Source organism: Mercenaria mercenaria, chromosome 18, assembly GCF_021730395.1.
Source record: "Mercenaria mercenaria strain notata chromosome 18, MADL_Memer_1, whole genome shotgun sequence".
Lineage (NCBI taxonomy): Eukaryota > Metazoa > Mollusca > Bivalvia > Venerida > Veneridae > Mercenaria > Mercenaria mercenaria.
In genome coordinates, this window is record NC_069378.1 from 53,989,432 (window position 1) to 54,009,402 (window position 19,971).

The window sequence follows — 19,971 nt, forward strand, 5'->3', positions numbered from 1 at the left end:
TCTTTCAAGTCTACTTCCGGAAAATAACGAGTATTTGATACCGTATGATGAGCTATCCAACCTTCATTCGCAGTCAGTTTTTGACGTAAGCTACTTAAACCCCAAACCTGCACTGATAAATCAGTGTGAACAAATATCTAACAAAGACTTTTAGAAGTAAAAATAGATGCTAGCCTTACTCCACATAACTAAACCGCTTCGATTTAAGGAAGGCCGTACACGCCATAATGCTATAATGTATGTATACATGGAAAACAATTGGTGGTCTCTAACCTGTACGAACGTACGTCTATCAGACAGAGTTATTGTCAAAACTTCGAAATTTCGTTTGATATACAGCATGATTGAAATAACCGAAGACATGTATGAAAAGTGCCATTCTGCAGAATAATGCTCTAATGACGTCAATATTCACACATTAAGAAATCTTCTTTGGAAATTCTATCGTTGCGTTTTCAAAACATTAAGAAGTCAAGGGCAGCGCTTCAAATTTTGTGAGCGAACGTCGTAATATGTGACAATGTTTAATGTTCATAAAACATATAAATCATGTATTATACTATATAAAACGTTTATATGATGAAATCGACTATTTCCGTGATTATTCTTAAACAACCAAGCGGTCAAAGGTAAAAACAAACATTCGTTTTAACTTTCTTTTCTGTATTATTGTAAGGTGGTCATATAAAAAGTAAACATTTTTGTTAGTATTAATTAGCATATGTGTTAATTCAAAATACATACCCCATTTATAACATGTGCGTAATAATATCTTATCTTTTCCATAGCTTTCTTGTCTGTCTTTTCAGCTGCTTTGAATCTGTAATACCAAAAAAAAAGACAAATATATAAAGCAGATGACATAATGGTGTAGTTATATTCAAAATGACTGTTCCGAGTGCGCTGTTACCAGAAAACAGGACGAATTTACACACATAATGAAGGGATTACCTTTTTTCTTCTTTTGTTGGGTTTAACAGCACATCGACACAATTACAGGTCATGCAGCGACTTTCAGGCTTTTCATGGTGGAGGAAGATCCTAGGTGCCCCTCAGGGCATTATTACATCACGGGCAGGCACTTGGGTAGAACCACAAATCTTCTGTAAGCCGGTTATTGTTAAATTGTACAGTACAGGATATTGTTTTACATCTCTTCTTGGCAAATGCGTAACGTTCATTTTGGTATATACAAAAAAAATGAAATACGGGTTACTGTTACTTCTTCTGTGATCATGTGCAGTCTGCACTGAAAGGTAAACCTATTTCACACTATAATCGATTTACCATATGTATAAAACCGTTGAATGAAACTAAACAACTTGTCAATGAATTTTGTTCAAGTATAATAATGATTCGATTCTTTTCACTTAATTACACAATTATACTTGCATGTGATGCCTATTTGGACGATTTTGTTGTTTTTTATTTGGTGTAACGTCACATTGACGCAATCACATGGCGACTCTTCAACATTTGGTGATGGAGGAAGACTCAATGTGTCCCCACGGAATTACTCAGGCACAAGTGACACCTAAGTAGAACTACTGACCTTACAGGACCGTAGGAAGCATTTTCAGATTGGGAGGGGCACACATTATGAAAATCAGCTGTCAAAAAAATTGCTAAGAGAATTACCATAATCGGTCAAATTGTTCCTACGGCCCTGCCTTATATAAGCCTGTTGAATGTACTCGTGATAAGAATGAATTAAACAATCCAAGAGAGACTGCAAACTCACAGCGGTAAAGGGCAAGTAATCCGAAATCGTCGACCTAAACCAGACGACCGCGGAAGCCCCTTAATTCAGATCTTCATGGCGTCTTTAAAAACAACAAGCTCTCCTACTTCTATATTTTAATCTTAATATTTGTTATATGTAGATAATGATAAAATGTGACTAGTGCAAATAAACTAATTTTATCTGATTATTAGAATTTGAATATACACATAATATAGCAATTACCTTCAAACTACTGGCGTAAATCACTTTTTTGTTATAAATTTCCGTCTTTTGTCAAAGAATTAGAAACTCTTTCGCAGACAATGCATCTTGAGTGTGCCTTTGTATAAATTTGCAGATTTTTTATAAGAAATAGTTATACTTAACTTAGCGAAATGCACTGTATGCACTAGTCTGAGATCAATGTTAGGATGGCATGCACGTCTACGGGCAAATTCGTTTTGAGTCAGTCTGCCACATAAATATACGAGTAGCTTCATACTTTATGCAAGAAGTATTGTGGTGTTTGTATGCTGAAAAATATGCTGTTGCTGTTGTTGCATAAATATATTACTAAAATTATTTCCTTACTTTTTATAGATGCTATAGTCTACCACACAGAGGACATCGATGCAAGAGGAGCCCTTTTTGGACACCCAATCGGGAATCTTTTTGTATGGTGATGGTTCTGTGGGGTAGGGTTGGTACGGCTTGGCTTTTTGACCTGAAATAAACAAAAAAAGTCAAAACCCTCATAATATAGATACGTGTGTTTGCATGACTGCGATTTGAATAGTTACTACAGGTTGTTTTAAATATAGTCTTTAACTGCCCAAAGATAAGTGTTTTAAAAAGAAACAATTGTGCTCATTGATTTACCGAGTAAACACAAAATGCAGTATTTTAAATAGTGCCCTAGCCACGAGTTCCATATCAGTGAAAAATAATTTTAATGTGAATTAGTTCAATAAATCATTGGAATTCTTTTAATAAGTTGTTTATATTTTGTTCAAGAGTATATATTACCATGAACATCATGATCAACATTTTTTAGTTATTTTCATTATTATTAAGTTTTCAAATATTGCGTAACACGTGTCCAAAAGCCAGAATTATGCATCATGATAATAATGAACTAAAAGTTTTTCCACCTCCCCATTAGTGATCTGAAAACGGGAATCGTTTGACAAATAAAGCACCTGTTATACTATGATATATATATATAAACCAGCAATATAAATCCTTAACCAGTGGAAATTAGAAAAGGTGTTTTAGATACTGTGAAATCATTTAATTTCGTGGGCACGAAATTTCGTGGTTTTGGTCAAAACGGCAATTTCGTGGGGATATGAATTCGTGGATTTCAACTTTTGAACATAAAATGAATGTGAATTTTACTTGTTCGTTGGGATTAAATTTCAAGGATTGTCTCAACCACGAAATCCACGAAAATTAGTCCCCCACGAATAATAATGATTTCACAGTAGCTTGTGTCACAGGGGCAACATTTACACTGATCAGATTTGGAATGGCTAATAAAACATTCACACTTAAGTACAATGATCAGATTTGTAATAGCTTATAAAAGTACACTTTGTTTAAATGTTTATAGTTTCAAAATCAATTTATTATATATATGATCTAGGATAGACGTATGGACTTTTACAATTTGCTATTTTACCGCAAAATACCACATGATAAATAATATAAGTGACTCTCAATATTAAACTTTTTTTCATATGCTAGGCACGGAATGAACTAGTGTAAGATAGAGGATTACACAAAATTACTATTAGCGAGGGAAATGAAAAAAAAAAGAAACATGTTGGTTAAATTTGGGAAAAGGATATGAATTAAGAAATAATTCCGCTGTTAAGTTGCTAATGAAATATTTTCCCTATTTGGAAGAAAATAAAACGAATGAAAGACATAGTTTATTTTGTTGGAGAAAACGAAATTGTTAAAGAAATACTTTTGTTATATAAAGGGAAAAGGGGAGATAACTAATTCAAGACTTTCGCTAAATTAGAAGAAAAAGGAAACGAATAAATGCATATTTCGCCATATTAGGAGAATATTAAATGAATAAAGAAATACTTTTGCAATATATGGACAAAAAGAGAAATGAATAATGAAATACTGTCAAAAACTCAAAAAGGAAAGAAAATAAAGGCTTATTTCGTTATATTGAGGTAAAAAAAGGAAACGAATAAAGGTATACTTTCGCTATATTGGGAAAAAAGAAAATGAATAAAAATATATATTGCTATATTGGGAAAAAAGGAAATGAATAAAAAAATACATTCGCTATATTGGGAAAAAAGGAAATGAATAAAGAAATACTTTCGCTACATTTGTACAAAGGGAAAAACAAAAAAGGAAGTAAATAAAGATATATTTTCTTTAAATTTGGGATAAGCTGTATGTTACTGTTAATTCCAATGCCGACATGAATTCCAACGGAAATGCCACACGTGGTGCAAGAGCCCTTTTTATTTCTTCCCTTTGTTCTAATTTTATCTTTTTTATTCTTTTTACTCCTGTTTGCCGAACGTTTGGAACGAGTTGCTATAAAGAATATGAAGTATTTATGACAGTAATTGAAAATATAGATATGAAAGTAACTGAAACTATAGCACATAACACTTCTAAATCATATTTTGACATTTCAGCGACCATTTAAAGTGCGCTGTCAGAACTATTTACTGACAGTATATTATTATGATGTCTTCCTACGCATGACACCGAATAAATTCGATGTAAGAATCTGTGCACGTTGTGAAGTGGGAAAAAATATAATTAATTATACAGGCGAAACATGGTACCTTAAATTCAAAGGGGCGGAGCGTTACCTTAAACATTTTGACTTAAACTAATACTTTATTCACATGTTTCCTTCTACACGTGTATTAACACGTAAACATCTTTAGCATATACATTTTTACACACATTATTTTTCGAGTTCACAGCAATTTGAAATGCATTTTATAAATAGCGTTTAGTCTTTTTTTTTAATTTCCAGCGCATGATCACGCCTCTATTAAGGAAATACAGTATTATATCGACACATTGAGACGTAAATTGGTAGACGGGACTTCAAATTTAATTTTTGTATAACAAGCATTTTTAAAAGATGTTTTATGTAACAATATAACAAATATCACATTAATTAAAATATTTAAAGCCTTATCCTTTAAAAAGAATCCTTAATATCACAAGTTTAAATGTGCTTTGTTTTTCAAAATTTACCAATTTAACATACGAGTCTATATAATTTAAGAATTAAATGTAAATTTTTAAAAAATATAAAAACAGTTTCAAAAACAAGAGCTCAAAACAGGGGCATAATTTTGTAAAAATTCAAAACAGGGTTATGGAATCTGTACAGTGCATATCAGTTCATGATGGTGGACAAGTGTGTGGAAGTTTAATCCATTCCCATTTGTGGGTACTCAGATACCTGCTTATATGCAAAACCTTAAACAAATTTTCTAAGTATAAAAGGGGCATAATTTTGTAAAAAATGTAAAACAGAGTAATGGAACCTGTGCATTGTAAGTAACTTTATTACAGTGAATAAGTGTGTGAAGTTTCAATCCATTCACACAAGTTGCTACTGAGATACCAGCTTATTACAAAAATCGGGATGCCGGCGCCGACGTCGACGCACGGGTGAGACCAATAGCTCTACCTATTCTTTGAATAGGCGAGCTAATAAAAGGCACGAAACGCTATTTTTAGAAATATGTACTACACGGCAATTAAGATATTGATGACGATTCACTTACGGACCATATTGGCTGTCCATCTCTTTTTAATCACGTGGTACCTGTTTGGTGGAAGGCCCTTGGATTCCAACGGATCAATTTCTTTGACAGCATCCTCTGTGTTAACTATTCCTTTCTATATAAATAAGTAAGAAATGAAATAGTTATAGATTATTACACAGTGTTGATGTGCCTTACGGTTTTGTAACTGGCCTTGGTTTTTAGCACGCGTCACAGCTGATATCTATATACCCTTTAAATATACAATAGACATCAAAGCATCTGAATAAAGATACATTTGAAATGATAACAATGGTGGTTACATGTGTTTGTACAGTGAAACATCCTCCGCTCGAACTCGACGGGACAGGCAAAATTAGTTCGAGTCATCGGTAGTTCGAGCGTTGGAACAAATATACGTTATATATATAGGATTGTTTGCAAGGACCTGACGATCAGGTCGTGCGGAAGATGGTGTTCGAATTATTTGAGTTCGAGCGAATGAAACTGGGCTCAATATACAGCGCAAGAATATAACTTTTTGAGGGTTGATAAATCCTGATATCAACCTATGAAAAAGTCAATAATTGTTTTATTACATGAATAAATGTATAGTCAGTCTTGTTATTACAATTGTATCTTTAATAAAGAAATAAGGAATAAATTTAGACCAAATCAGGGTGATATTGGTTTTCTAAGCACCAACTTCGATCTATTTTTATTTTCGTACTATTTATAACTCAAGAGAAGTTGATATGATATGTACTTATTACTTTTCGAACCGTTTTTAGCCAATCAGAGAAACAATAGAATACAGTCATGTAATAATATACTGTCTGATACATTACATTGTTACGTAAATAATAAGTTAGGCTGAATGTTTTCGAGACAAAAACAAAATAGCAAATAAAACTTATTTAATGCATTGCATTAGTGGTAGTACTATTTTATATTCTATATTTTTACAGCGACTCGATTTCTTGTTGATGATACAGCATAATGAAAGATTGTTGAAAATACTGTTTTTTTTTCTTTATCTTTTAAGATATGATAAAATGACAAAAAAACTTCTAGAAAACCTGTAGGTACAAGTCCTAGGTAACTTACATAAGACATGTAAAACTGTAGGTAACATTATATGATAGTGAGACAGGGAATGCCGCGAACATGATCTAATTATGCCTATCAGTTATGGCTATATAATATAAGAAATGGAATAATCTGAAGCCTACGGTAAATGTAGCTGAGATTTAAGTAAAAGATCTAAAATTCTTTAGTAAAACTGCTACGATATTGCAAATTAATGTAGAAGATCGTAATTAATGACAACTGGCAAATTATGTACTATCCGTGTACGATTTCGGCATTCTTCCTTTTTTATACGGAATACTTCGGTCTTTACGGAACGCCATTTCAGCCATGTTTACGAGAGTAGATCTACGTAATCACACGGAGACTGCCGATTGTCATTACCGCTTCACAACCTTGACATTTCATTTAAAACCCCAATTTTATAAGCAAACTTTCCTTTAATTTAAAATGCTATGAGCATGAGCTGATATACTTAACACTGCACCCATTTTATACAAAACTTACTAATTTCATCGTTCCATCTTCGTTTGTTATTGCCACAGCTACGGAATGGTCTTCATCCCTATAAAAGTTGGTGTTCTGAAAAAAAATATTTACTGGTAATCACGTTATATTTTTAATTTATTAGATTTTCCTCCATATATGTGTATATAAGGATTACACAATTTAATACAATGTGAAATAGAATAAAAATTTTAAAAAAGTTAATTAAACTAAAAAAGTGATCAGAATTTGCACGTCTACTTAGTACTCGCGGAATATGCCGAATAATTACGACTTTTTCCGAAGACAAATGTGAATCTATGTCACGTTATACCGTATTAATTACCTGGTTGTTTCCATATTCACAAATGATGTTACTTGATGTATTATCTACATAGCATAATGGTGTGTTGAGATCAATATTTGTATTACGCCTTAAAGGTCTATAATTATCTCCCTTTTCTGACCGGAAGTAATACTGTATAGTGTCAATGACGTCATCGCTGTCATGGTAGCTTCCATACGTGAGATACTCGTGGTCTAGATCAATAATATCATCGAGATCTGAAATCAATAAAATCAATTTAACATTCAGATTAAATGTAAATAATGAAATATTAGAGTTCAAGGTACGATGAAAGAATTTTGTTTAATATATGATTCAACAGCATAAATATGCGGATAATAATGGATAAAGTTCTTTGTTTAATGCACCGTGTAAAAATGCAAGCTGTCACTCGTGCCTCTAAGTATATTTTGTTAAATTATCGTCATTTTATGAAATTTGGATGCGGATTGTCTAGACGCAATTACTCTTACATGGTTGTAGCCATAATAATTTTTATATGCCAAGTTTAAGCGATAACATTATCATAACTTAATTTTCCTCACATGATAACGTCGTGTAAATAAGAAATTCACGCCGTTTTTGTCATCAATCACTGAGCTTACGTCATTATATTTATCAAAACAAATGTTTTCTATAGCGTTAAAGCAGCATGCCTCCAGATTTGGCTAAAAAATAACCTTTCTTTCAAATTGAAGTTTTTGTCATATTATGAACATTAGAATATGAATTTTTGTTTCTAAAATATTTTAAAAATTCCAAATCAAGAAAAAAAGATGACCGCGTCGGGAATCGAACCCCGGACCGCCGCGGTAATAAAGACATTTTCCCTTCGTTGTAACCAATAGCACTATAGCTGAAGTAGTGAATAATGACCTCAAAATATGGATATTTATAATCGAGACAGTTTATCTGGAGTAAAAGCGTCACAAACGCTTTTCGATTTTCATCGTAAAAAGTAGTAAAAACATCAACTTCTCATGTGTTTCCGTAACATAAAGTTTGTCAGTAATTAAGTTTTAAAGCCTTCTTAAGAAATATAGCACTTATTTCAAGATATTTAAAAAAATATCTTTTTTGTTGTCGAACGATCTGGAGGCATGCCGCTTTAACAAGTTGTGTAGTTCCTCAATATGTTTGATTTAATAACGCAAAGAACTTTAACTTTAAGGTGATGGACCCGCAACGACATTCGGCAATTTCCGTGTGATTACGTAATCATTTTCGGCATTCTCCAGACTGTCATACAGGGATGTACGTACAAAAAAAATGTAATTTGCCGATTGCCAACTCGGGTCCATTACCTTAAATATATATATATATATATATATATATATATATATATATATATATATATATATATATATATATATATATATATATATATATATATATATATATATATATAATACAAAAAATCCAAGAGCAAATGCGGGAAAATCTATATTCCACATATTTCTTTAACAAATATTCAGCTCCTTTACTTTTTGGAACGATGGAACATGGGTGACTACGTGTGCCCAGCTCTGAAAGCCCACTGGGACTGCTCTCTTTCGATACTTATTTTCTGGACTGATTTGTTGGACCCTTTATGAAGCTCTACCTTCTGTGAAGACATTGATTACATTCGTATATTGTTATTTACGTTTCATGCATATTTATTTTTGTGTGATGCACATTTCGTGCCCTTTTCTTTAGGACTTCATCAGGTGGAAATAACTTTTTATTTACTATATTTTGTAACTTTTGAACATGGTGCGGGTTAAGGGTGAGGCTTTGTACGTACATTTGTACGGGTTACTGTCAATTCGTTTCTCTAATACATGTTTTTGAATGTCCCAGTGGGGACTTTGCCCCTGACCGCTTTTCTTTGTCTACTATACATATCCTTGTCTAATTTAAATTACACACCCCGGTATACTCTGCTGCAATATTGTATTTATTTTGCAGAGACTTCGCTCTCTAAACCGGTTAATTATTTATTTGTCCTTTTTATTTTTTTATTCTTATTTTTTGCAAGGACTATGGCGACTTTGCAGCTTGGATGGTGGAGGAAGACCCCAGGTGCCCCCCGTGCATTATTTCATCACGAGCGGGTACCTGTGTAGAACCACCGACCTTCCGTTAGCCGGCTGGATGGCTTCCTCACATGAAGAATTCAACGCCCCGAGTGCGGCTAGAACCAATATCGGTGAGAAGCAAGTGATTTGGCTTTTTATATACCTGTTTAAATTCTGTTAAAAAGTCTGAATAGACAGAAAATAATTCCTTATTGTGCCATTTGTATTGTATGTTGGCGGACTACTTACATTTAATATGCATGAACTGATATAGTTCAATAAATAGCGCATATAAAACATCACTCGGTTTTATTTTAAAGTCGATAAACAATGAAGATTTCGTTTGATAACAAAACCACAAATTGAGGTATATAATAAGAGTCATTATAACAGTAGCTTTATTATTATTTCTGCAAGAACAGACGGGTATATGGGTAGAACCAACCTCTGTTTGTCCGTTTGTCAGCCGGATGGCTTCTTCTTATGACGACCACATTCTAGATAAAGATCAATTAGCTCCAAGTTGGAAGTTACTCACTCATAATTTTGTGGCAAGTCTATTTGTTTTTATGTCATTTGCTGATAGTCTCGCTAACTCTACCTATACGGTCCATGAAATAAATGTATTTGAATATTACTAGAGTCTTTAACTTCCATACTATTAGTTTTAAACATGTGTTCAAAGTACAGACTTATCTGTTGTGCTGAAAGGTTTACATTACGACGCATTCAAATATTTAAGATCTACTTATTCTAAAGGCGAACATCTCGCCTATTCGAGAAGGTTGTAGAACACTATTTTCACATACAGAATATGTGTTAGTATAAGGAAAGGTTTTGCCTTTCTCACTTTGAATGTAATTTTGATACTTTTGTAGAAGAAAATTTGAGAGAATGTTGTATTTGATCAGCTTAAACTCAATTTTCAATAAAAGAACATGCCAACATTGTTATTTTTTTGAAGGAACCATACGTGACAGGAAAAATACAAAGATCCCCACAGCCGCATCCCTCACCCCACTGTTCTCTTCATCAAAATCAGTTTTAAGAATATTTTTGAAAGTGAAGTTAGGATTATTACTTTGAAAATATTGTGTGTGTGTGTTTGTGTCAACACTGACCATATTTCTAAGTCCATTCAGACCTAAAGTAACGTATGTTAACATTCTCACGTCAGCTGACGTGTTTGGGACAATTAATTTACGTCGCATAAATTGAAATAAAACGATTATTTAGCATTTTACATTTCGGTCAGTAGAACAGGCAATATCCCACGGCAGTTGTTTAACTAATCTAGTACAGATTTTTCACCCAAATTGAGTGATAAATCGCGAAAAAAACATTGAATAAAAGAACTTTATACAAATCATTTCTTGTACAACCTTACATAAAATTCAAGTGTAAAAGTAGGTTATTTGGTGGGCGGGCATAAAGATTGTGTAATTTATGGCACACAAATCTGGTTAGGTGCCATGTCTGCAGGGAATACACATAACGTCACACGTGATAATATCAGAAACTGTAAATGTTTGTGTCTATTACAATGCAAATTGTACCACTGTTAACTTCCTTCTTTTCTGAAACATAAAGCTCACAGTCATACTATTTTCACACACAAAAAAATGTATAAAGACTCGGCAGAAACTTACTGACGTGAAATGAGATCGGTCACCCCAGCTTCTCTTAATAAAAATAACCAATATTCGTACTAATAATAGAGCCACGTGTAGGTGCTTTACCCCTGGCGCACTTAGGTACAAGGAAAGCATCTCGTAATAAGGGTTATTATGAATATGTATAGAAACGAAAAGTTTTCATTATGGAACCGACCAAAAGGAATTGTGTGAAGAAGTCCAGTAAAAAAAAACAAAAAACAACAACAAAAAAACGATTTTGTCAGATATCTTACAAGAAATAACGATTATAACTATATTTCAATGTGCACCTAGCAGTCTGCGCCTCGTTTTGGACAACAATGTGCAGATAGCTCTGCATGAAACCATGGAATGGGAAAAGAGTCTATTGGAGCGTCTTCTATATTTTGCATTATCTTCATACGTTACGTTACTTCTATAGGAGTCACCCATAGCATCTTTTTATACTTTCATTGTTTTAGAAATATCACAGCCTTTAAGAAAATAGTATGCAATATCTGTTTAGCAGTGGTGTTTCTGTTTGATGATTCCGTAAACTTGTACAGTTATAACGATAAACAGCTGTGATATTGTCAGCCATCTCTTATAACTCCATGTTCGAGTTGCATCGTACTTTCATATTGTAAACTTTGTTTCTATTGCTATTATAAAAATATATGTACAATAACGAGATGAGATGTAACTGAGCCGCGCCATGAGAAAACCAACATAGTAGGTTTGCGACCAGCATGGATCCAGACCAGCCTGCGCATCCGCGCAGTCTGGTCAGGATCCATGCTGTTCGCTAACAGTTTCTCCAATTCCAATAGGCTTTAAAAGCGAACAGCATGGATCCTGACCAGAATGCGCGGATGCGCAGGCTGATCTGGATCCATGCTGGTCGCAAACCCACTATGTTGGTTTTTCTCATGGCACGGCTCAAATAAAGATTACTACCCATATGGGTTTTAGTTGCGACTATAAATAAGCTTACAGACAGACAATGACGGGAATTCATGCTTAGTGTTCCTTATCTTTTTCACAAAATTTAACATATCTACTTGTACATGATGTTTTGTCAATATATTAAAAATACTGAAATATATAAATTTTTCATACCCTATTAAAATTTCAATAATATCGAATCATGCAATGATATTTTCTTACGTTTTACGATCTATTCCCCTTCTTAAAGGTCACAAAAATACACATGAAATTTTTTTTTTTTACAAAACACGCGAACAACGTGTATAAGAAAACATAATATCAACTTTTTGCAGAGATATACTTGTCTGATCAAATAGAGACAAAAGATAAATGTTCTCCTTCGGTCCAGCCAGACAACGATGTATTTTTTATTATCATTTCCTTTCATATATTTCGCTCGGTTATAATATGTACTTTACGTGACTTTTAAAAAATGAGTGTAAGCCGTACAATGAACAAAATAATATAATATAATAATATGATTTTGATTTCGTAGAAACTTTCACGTGTTATTGTTGAATTTTACCATCGTAGAAACTTAAGAAATTCAAACGTCAGATGTGTACTTGTAAGTAGTTTTTAAAGTATTGGCGGAATATGTGTGTGTTCGGGTTTAACGCCTTTTTCAACAATTTTTCAGTCATATATACGACGGTGTCTACTTGTAGCAGTGAGCACAATGCCCAACTTTATAGTGCTGCCTCACTGGAATATCACGCCGTAGACACGTGACATAATATACCACTCACATTATACTGACACCGGGCTGACCAGTCCTAGCTCTATCCCCTTAATGCTGAGCGCCAAGCAAGGAAGCTACTAGTACTATTATTTACGTCTTTGGTATGACGCGGCCAGGGATCGAACCCCCGACCTTCCGCACTCGAAGCGGGCGCTCTACTACTAGGCTACCGAGGCGGTTTCGATGAATAAGAAGTGATAAATTGTCAAGTGTTCAGTGTTAGTTCGTCGGCGGCCTGGCTTGCAATGTCTTTTATGTGCGCATTTATTTACTCAGTGATTCATGTTTTAGTTATCGTCATCTGAATGCGACAAGAGAGGGCAATAAAATAAAGAAAACACGACATGCTCTTTAGAGCAATACAAAAATTTAGTAGTATAATAGAATCTGGCATTACACTACATATGGTGATTGGGTTGTTTAGCGTATGAATACATTTATGCACCATTAAGGGAGTACTCATATTGCTTAAAAATCTGTTTCTATCTCTAAATAGTCAATTCCCTTCTCTTAAATTTAGCATAGTTATCTATCTTTCGGACTTTATAAACAGATATTTTTAATAACATCATTGTTAAGTAACTCCATTGAAACAAACAAAATGACGCACACTTAATAAGCATTAATATCTTTATTTATCCTTTTTTCTTTTATTTTTGTTTTGCTGACATTAGAATGGTGTCTAAAATAACAGTATTCATTTAACCATTTCTTTTCTTAATTTAACGGACTACTTTTTTCATCTGTGTACGAATCATAATAACTGCATGTTGCCCTAATTAACCCCGCACTATTTCATGTGTCAAATTAATGCTCATGTCATCAATGAAAGTGTCAGAACAATTGTTACTTATCTACTTCTTAATGTTTTAACATTTATCACACACAAAACCAGGTTATAACACTCATTTATTTTCCAGTTTTACTGTTTTGTAGTTAAAGGCTCACAATGTCTGGATGCCACATTTTTTTTTTCTGATGAATATGAGATCTGTCGTTTTCTTTTAAATCCTATTTTCTGTAATTGTTTTTTTCCCCAGATATTTGCCAAAGGTTTGAATATTAATCAACACAATTAAAAATGTTATTATATCCACTGATTATAATTACCTCCCTTTATTGGCCTAACTTTAAGGTTATGTGCAATTTTGAAAGTAGAGCTACTCTAACCATGTTATCATTATATAAACTGCTTTATCTGTCTTTAACATAAAACTTATGGAGCTTTACCATAATATATGGACGTTTCACGTGATCATTGTTAAGTGCAGCAACGAGTTTTCCGTAAGTTAGCCTTTTTCCCTGCTAAGATTCTAAAATGGACTGGTCTATCATTCAATTTGGGTAGTAGCATTGATTATTCAAAGGGCTGTTCACTGAAAATTAACAGGCTGAATAACGAACAGTGCAGACCATGATCATGTGCAGGCTGATCTTGGTCTGCACTTGTCGCAATGGCAGAATCACTTGCCACCAGTATGCTAAAGGTTAAAAATGTAGCTTGTTCTACTAAACTATGGGACGATTTTGATTAAATTGATAAAATTATAATCCTAAGAACTTAACCTTTATCCTGCTAAATTTCTAAAACAGACTGGTCCATCATTCAATTTGGGCAGAACCACTTATTATTGAAATTGACTGACTGGATAGAGAACAGTGCAGACAATGATCAGACTGCACGGATGTGCATGCTGATCTTGGTCTAAACTTGTCGCAAAGCAAAATCACTTACCCTCAGCAGACTAAATGTTAAGAAATATCGTTTTTCATATTCTATTGGAATGAATACATCATTTCTTTATTATAGTCTGCATGTTACAGTTGTGATTTTGCTAATTCGCAAACGTACCGATGCATGAACTTGCTTTCGAATAATAATACATTTTTTATTTCTTGATTTAATTTTCTTTATTAATCTTTGACAAAATTTGTTCACACTTTTTGTATTGTGGTTCGTCCTATATATTCGAGATTTCAATATGATAAGGACAACATACTGATAAAGGTATAGTATTGCATTCATTTTAATATAATTTCTTTCCGTTTCCAGGGCAAATTTCATCAAAAACATCCGTTTAACATTTTCACCCAATCAATGACCGAGTAATGCTAAGACCAATTTCTCAGACTAGTATCTACTAACTCGTTAGGCACAACAGTACATGGTACTTTATTATCTTTATTTATCTGATGTGTCAACATTTAAAAAAACATGTGTTTTGACAGAACAATAAATTTAAGCTGTCTCAGCTGAACAGTGTTACCTGTGACATATGCGGCAGATATATTGTAACAGAAAAGACAATTTGTTTGCTAAATCGGCTTATTTCTCCAAAGGGGGATTTCGTGCAATAATTTATATCTTATTCTAACACGATCCGCAAAAATTGCTAAATAGCAAATTGCCTATACCTGAATCAACGATAAAATATATCTGTTCCATTTCACCCTACGATTTGCAGAAACATCTTGAGGTTCTACTTTGCTTCCTTTACTAGTATATGCCGTTTATATACGCATTTTTTTAGCGCAAAACTATAGAAATACAAGGAACATCAAATAGTCTGTGGCAATTGTTTTTAATTGTATCGATATTCATTGCAGAAGCAATTTACCAGTTCAATCACAGTGTCACCTATCTGCCCGTGCATTTTACAATTTCCCCAGTGCAGTTAATGCAGACGTGATAACATTGTTTTTTAGATTTTGTGTTATATCATATGCACCTTGTGCATAATGTTCATTATAGCATTATAACGAATTATAATACTTAAAGTTTGTGCTTAATTTACTGAATAGAATCTTCACAAAATACTGGATATTTATTTTCAAATCTGCATTTATATTTTACTCTTTATTTCGAATTTTCGGACACTTGTCCTTTTTCAAGAATATGGAAATATTTTTCTGACTAAGTAATATCCATGTAACATTTATATGACAGGAAATGAATGATATTGACGTCCTGTCTGAAAAAGGACAAGTGTCCAAAAATTCGAAATAAAGAGTAAAATATCAACACAGATTTGTACTATACTTCCCTTTGGAAGATTTACAGACATATTTATTTTCAGTTTGTTAAAAAGGCACTAGCCTCCAGATCGCACGACAACAGAAAAAGAAAAAAAAATGTACCAAGAAATCAATGCTATATTCCTTAAAATCTTAAAACTTATTTACTGACAATCTATATGGAATTAAATGTTTTTACTATTTTTTACACAGAAGATCTAAAAGCGTTTTTAACGCTTTACTCGAGGTAAACTGTCTTATTTATGTAACGCGCTTAACACATAGTTCTTCGTGGCGGATTGATTGAGTTCTTTATTACCGCGGCGGCCCGGGTTCGATTCCCGACGCTGGCATCTTTTTTTTCTTGATTTGGCATTTTTAAGATAGTTTTATTAAGCAAAAATCATATTCCTAATGTTCATAATATGACCTAACTTCAATTTTAAAGAAAGATTATTTTTAGCCAAAATCTATATAACAGCAAAAGATACCTGCGTAATTATAATATATTATAATAATATATCGTTTGATCAAGAAGCCAGAATAACATTGTGGTTTTATATACACATTCATTGCACATAACTTGCCTAACACACGATGTATCATTGCGCAACATTATACAAAGTGAAAATTAATGTGTACATGTGTAGATAGACGTTTTGTTACAAAGCAAAGCCACCGTAGTGGAAAATAAATAAATAGGCGTGCAAAGCGTAATAAAAGTTGTACCTGTACATTAACATCAAAGAAAGAAAGTTCGAAAAGGACAACGAAATTTTCAAAATACTGAAATATAATCATCAGTGACGAACCCGCCTGCCTGTCGTGAAAAGGCAATATCATATGTCTGAAACGCGCTCAATTGATTCGATAAACTCGATAATGATATTGATTTTAATACTCGGTCAATGCGTTTCTATAATTGTGTGCTAGTTTTAAAACAATTTCCAAGTATTCCGGTATGCTTCCATGACAAAGCTTGCTACATAGATGACGTCAATGATTACGTCACAATGATACGACAAACCAAATGGTACATAAACCGCATCTATACAATCAGTAAAATATAATATTTCGGAAACATTTTTGTTTACATGTTTCTGCAGAATATTTGTATTCTGTAATTTGTAGATTCTTATATCTGTATTCTAAGCCTATGATTGTTTTCACCTTTTTTCACAGGAGATGACTCCTGAGGTTCTTCAGAGCTTGTATGATTGTGCAACTTTTCCACTAAACATACTCTGAGCTAAGAGCGGATATTCTGAGACAGGAAAGGCTAAAAACTAAATAATTTAGAGAACATTTGGAAAAAATATATTTTCTATTCGGTAGCCGATACATTATTCAAAATATTCAACATATTCTGAACGTTACAAGTTATGTCTTAACAGAACAAATGGTCACAAGAGTTTCATCATCGTGAACTTTGTCTTACACCGTAATAGCCGCTACATGTCACACCGTGTTTGGATCTTGGTTACGTGATTGTTGGATCTAGGTTGCATCTTGTTAAGATCTTGGTTATATCGTGTTAGGACCTTCGCGACAGTGTTCGGATCTTCTAGGATCTTGGTTACAAAATTGTGATATTGGTTACATCATGTCAGAATCTTTTTATATTCTGTCAAGATACTGGTTTTGTGATTTTAGGAATTTGAAACAAAAATGTACGATATTAACACGAATGAGTATGTGTAACTATTAACAATAAGTACATACCCTCTGGATTTCTGATGGAAGCTGTATATCCTTGTCTACAACACGCTAGTAACACATAAAATATTAGAAAATATGCAAAATTTACTTGTTTGAACATCGTCCGTGTTTTATAACACCGATTCGTATTGAATATATGCATATTTTGATATTTGTTGGTACCGTTCTTGGTTCTTATACACGTGAATTGCGTGCGGCCACAATGGCACGCCAACAAATTACTTGTACATAGACAAGTTTTTTGACATATGTGTTCTGAATCGACCATAGTAGCAGATGGTTTCATCTTATAACTAATACGGATTATTTCTCTCCTTAAGGCTTCGTTAAACAATTCCTTGTGTAATAAATATTTACTTAATCCTTTTATTTCTTTAAGCTTTATGAACCTTTGTATGCGTCGATGATGATATTTGCTGGAAAATCTTGCGTCACTTCCTCTCTGGCAAGGTCAATGTCTCAGTATAATAACGAGATTGTTCACCTGCACACCTTTGTTTGAAATCATTTTCTTTGATTTACACAATCTTTGCCTTATAAAATAAGAGTTTTGCCGAAAACAGGGGTTAAAATCCTCATTCCAACCTGAGCGCGTACACTCTCTGATTTAATAATGTTATTAGGCAATATATAATATTTTCTTATATACGACACTGAGCTTAAAAACTATTCGCGTTTCTGTTAAACTAATTCAAGCTTGTTATATGTCAATAAATTAAGTTAATTATGAATATATATACATAATCTTTTTACATGAAGATTATGATATCGTATTGCACGGTAACAGTTTATTCCTTGTAAGAAGTACGTTCGGCTTTTATATCCGGCTAAGTGGTTTTCCACTAATTCCAGATAAAGGCATCCCACGCTCTTAAAACACTCTACTGCAAAGTCCCGTTTGCTTTCACAAGTAGACAACCATCGCGCGATTGTCGGGAACTTGGTCAAATGTGTCAAACACTTATTCAACCAGTTGTACGCGTCTATCTACTGATGACTTAGTTAATTACTCGTACATTTGTATTCTTGTCACCAAAGGTGTCCGTATCGTTACATTGAAAGTTTAACGTTTCAACGTCGAGTTGCAACGAGGATAGTTAAACGTTTAACGTCGTAAGCAATGGTTGTGTCCTTGATTTGCGACAAACGTGTCTCTCACAGATTTTAAATAAGAAACGTTCTGCTAAATTTAATTTATAAAAGCCCAAATTTGTAGTAGAACAGTGTAATACAATGTAAGTTAAAATAATAATAATAATAATTTAATAACTTTATTTAACAAGGGTATCCTATTTGGCCACAACCTTTTTAACAGTTGGTGACATAACGTAATGATCTTAAGAATTATATATAACACGGGATACGAGTACAATATGTGATACTATGAAATCTGTACGAAGGTATATTTAAAAAAAATCATCCTATTTGCAAACAGTTTACATAACCCCTAATTATCTATATAATTGTTTGTATATTGTGTTATAGCATACCCGCTTTTATTCTCCGTTATTTTACAATTGAGTATTTTTCCACATTTACGTCTGAATTTCATTTCGGATGCTTAACGCCATTTTAATGTACATCATTGCATTATTTAAGAAATAATGTATCTCATTTAGTTATTTGTCGCTGAATAAATCATTGTTTAGAGTTTAGATACGGAGGAATTATATCACGAGGGCGCAGCCCGGGTGATATAATAATACGCATCTGAACGACAAACGATTTTATTCACGAGCAAATCACTAAATGAGATATATTATTTCGATTCTAACACGTTACCAAGGACTTTAAAGTACATCCTTGACGATATTTATAAATATTTGCCCGTTTTCAATTGGTTTCTTTTCCAGCGCGCTGCTATGCCGTTTTGACGTTATGACGCAATAATTGTGACGTCAGAACAGTGAATTGTTGTATAATATTTCACTGTTTTCAGCCTTCTTTGTTTAAGAAATAATATATCTCATCCAGTGATTTGTCGTTGAATAAATGATTGCTTGGAGTTCAGATGCGAAGGAATTATATTACGAGAGCGCAGCCCGAGTGATATAATAATACGCATCTGAACGACAGACTAAATGAGATATATTATTTCGATTCTAACACGTTACCAAGGATTTTTAAGTACATACTTGACGTCATTCATTAAATATTTGCGAGTTTTTAATTGGTTTCTTTTCCAGCGCGACGCTATGCCGTTTGACGCTATGACGTAATAATTGTTACGTCAGAACAGTGAGCAAATCACTAAATGAGATATATTTTTTCGATTCTAACACGTTACCAAGGACTTTAAAGTACATCCTTGACGACATTTATAAATATTTGCCCGTTTTCAATTGGTTTCTTTTCCAGCGCGCTGCTATTCCGTTTTAACGTTATGACGCAATAATTGTGACG

The 19,971-nt window shown here is 33.3% G+C and overlaps 1 protein-coding gene across 3 annotated transcripts in view; it reads right to left on the bottom strand.

Annotated features, from left to right (window-relative positions):
• The window catches only part of LOC123539020 (uncharacterized), a 31,517-nt gene extending 12,881 nt beyond the window's left edge, over window positions 1-18,636 (bottom strand). Inside the window, exons 1-7 of one of the 3 annotated variants that reach the window (XM_045323484.2) lie at window positions 17,572-18,636; window positions 7,412-7,629; window positions 7,087-7,161; window positions 5,512-5,626; window positions 4,154-4,291; window positions 2,315-2,447; window positions 745-820 (exon numbers count right to left, since the gene is read on the bottom strand). In XM_045323484.2, coding sequence (XP_045179419.2) covers window positions 745-820; window positions 2,315-2,447; window positions 4,154-4,291; window positions 5,512-5,626; window positions 7,087-7,161; window positions 7,412-7,629; window positions 17,572-17,854 — 1,038 coding nt within the window. In that variant the 5' untranslated portion in view covers window positions 17,855-18,636. The remainder of the gene's footprint in view (window positions 1-744; window positions 821-2,314; window positions 2,448-4,153; window positions 4,292-5,511; window positions 5,627-7,086; window positions 7,162-7,411; window positions 7,630-17,571) is intronic. The other 2 variants (XM_045323485.2, XM_045323486.2) reach the window with 2 other exon arrangements.
• Between the last annotated feature and the right edge of the window lie 1,335 nt (window positions 18,637-19,971).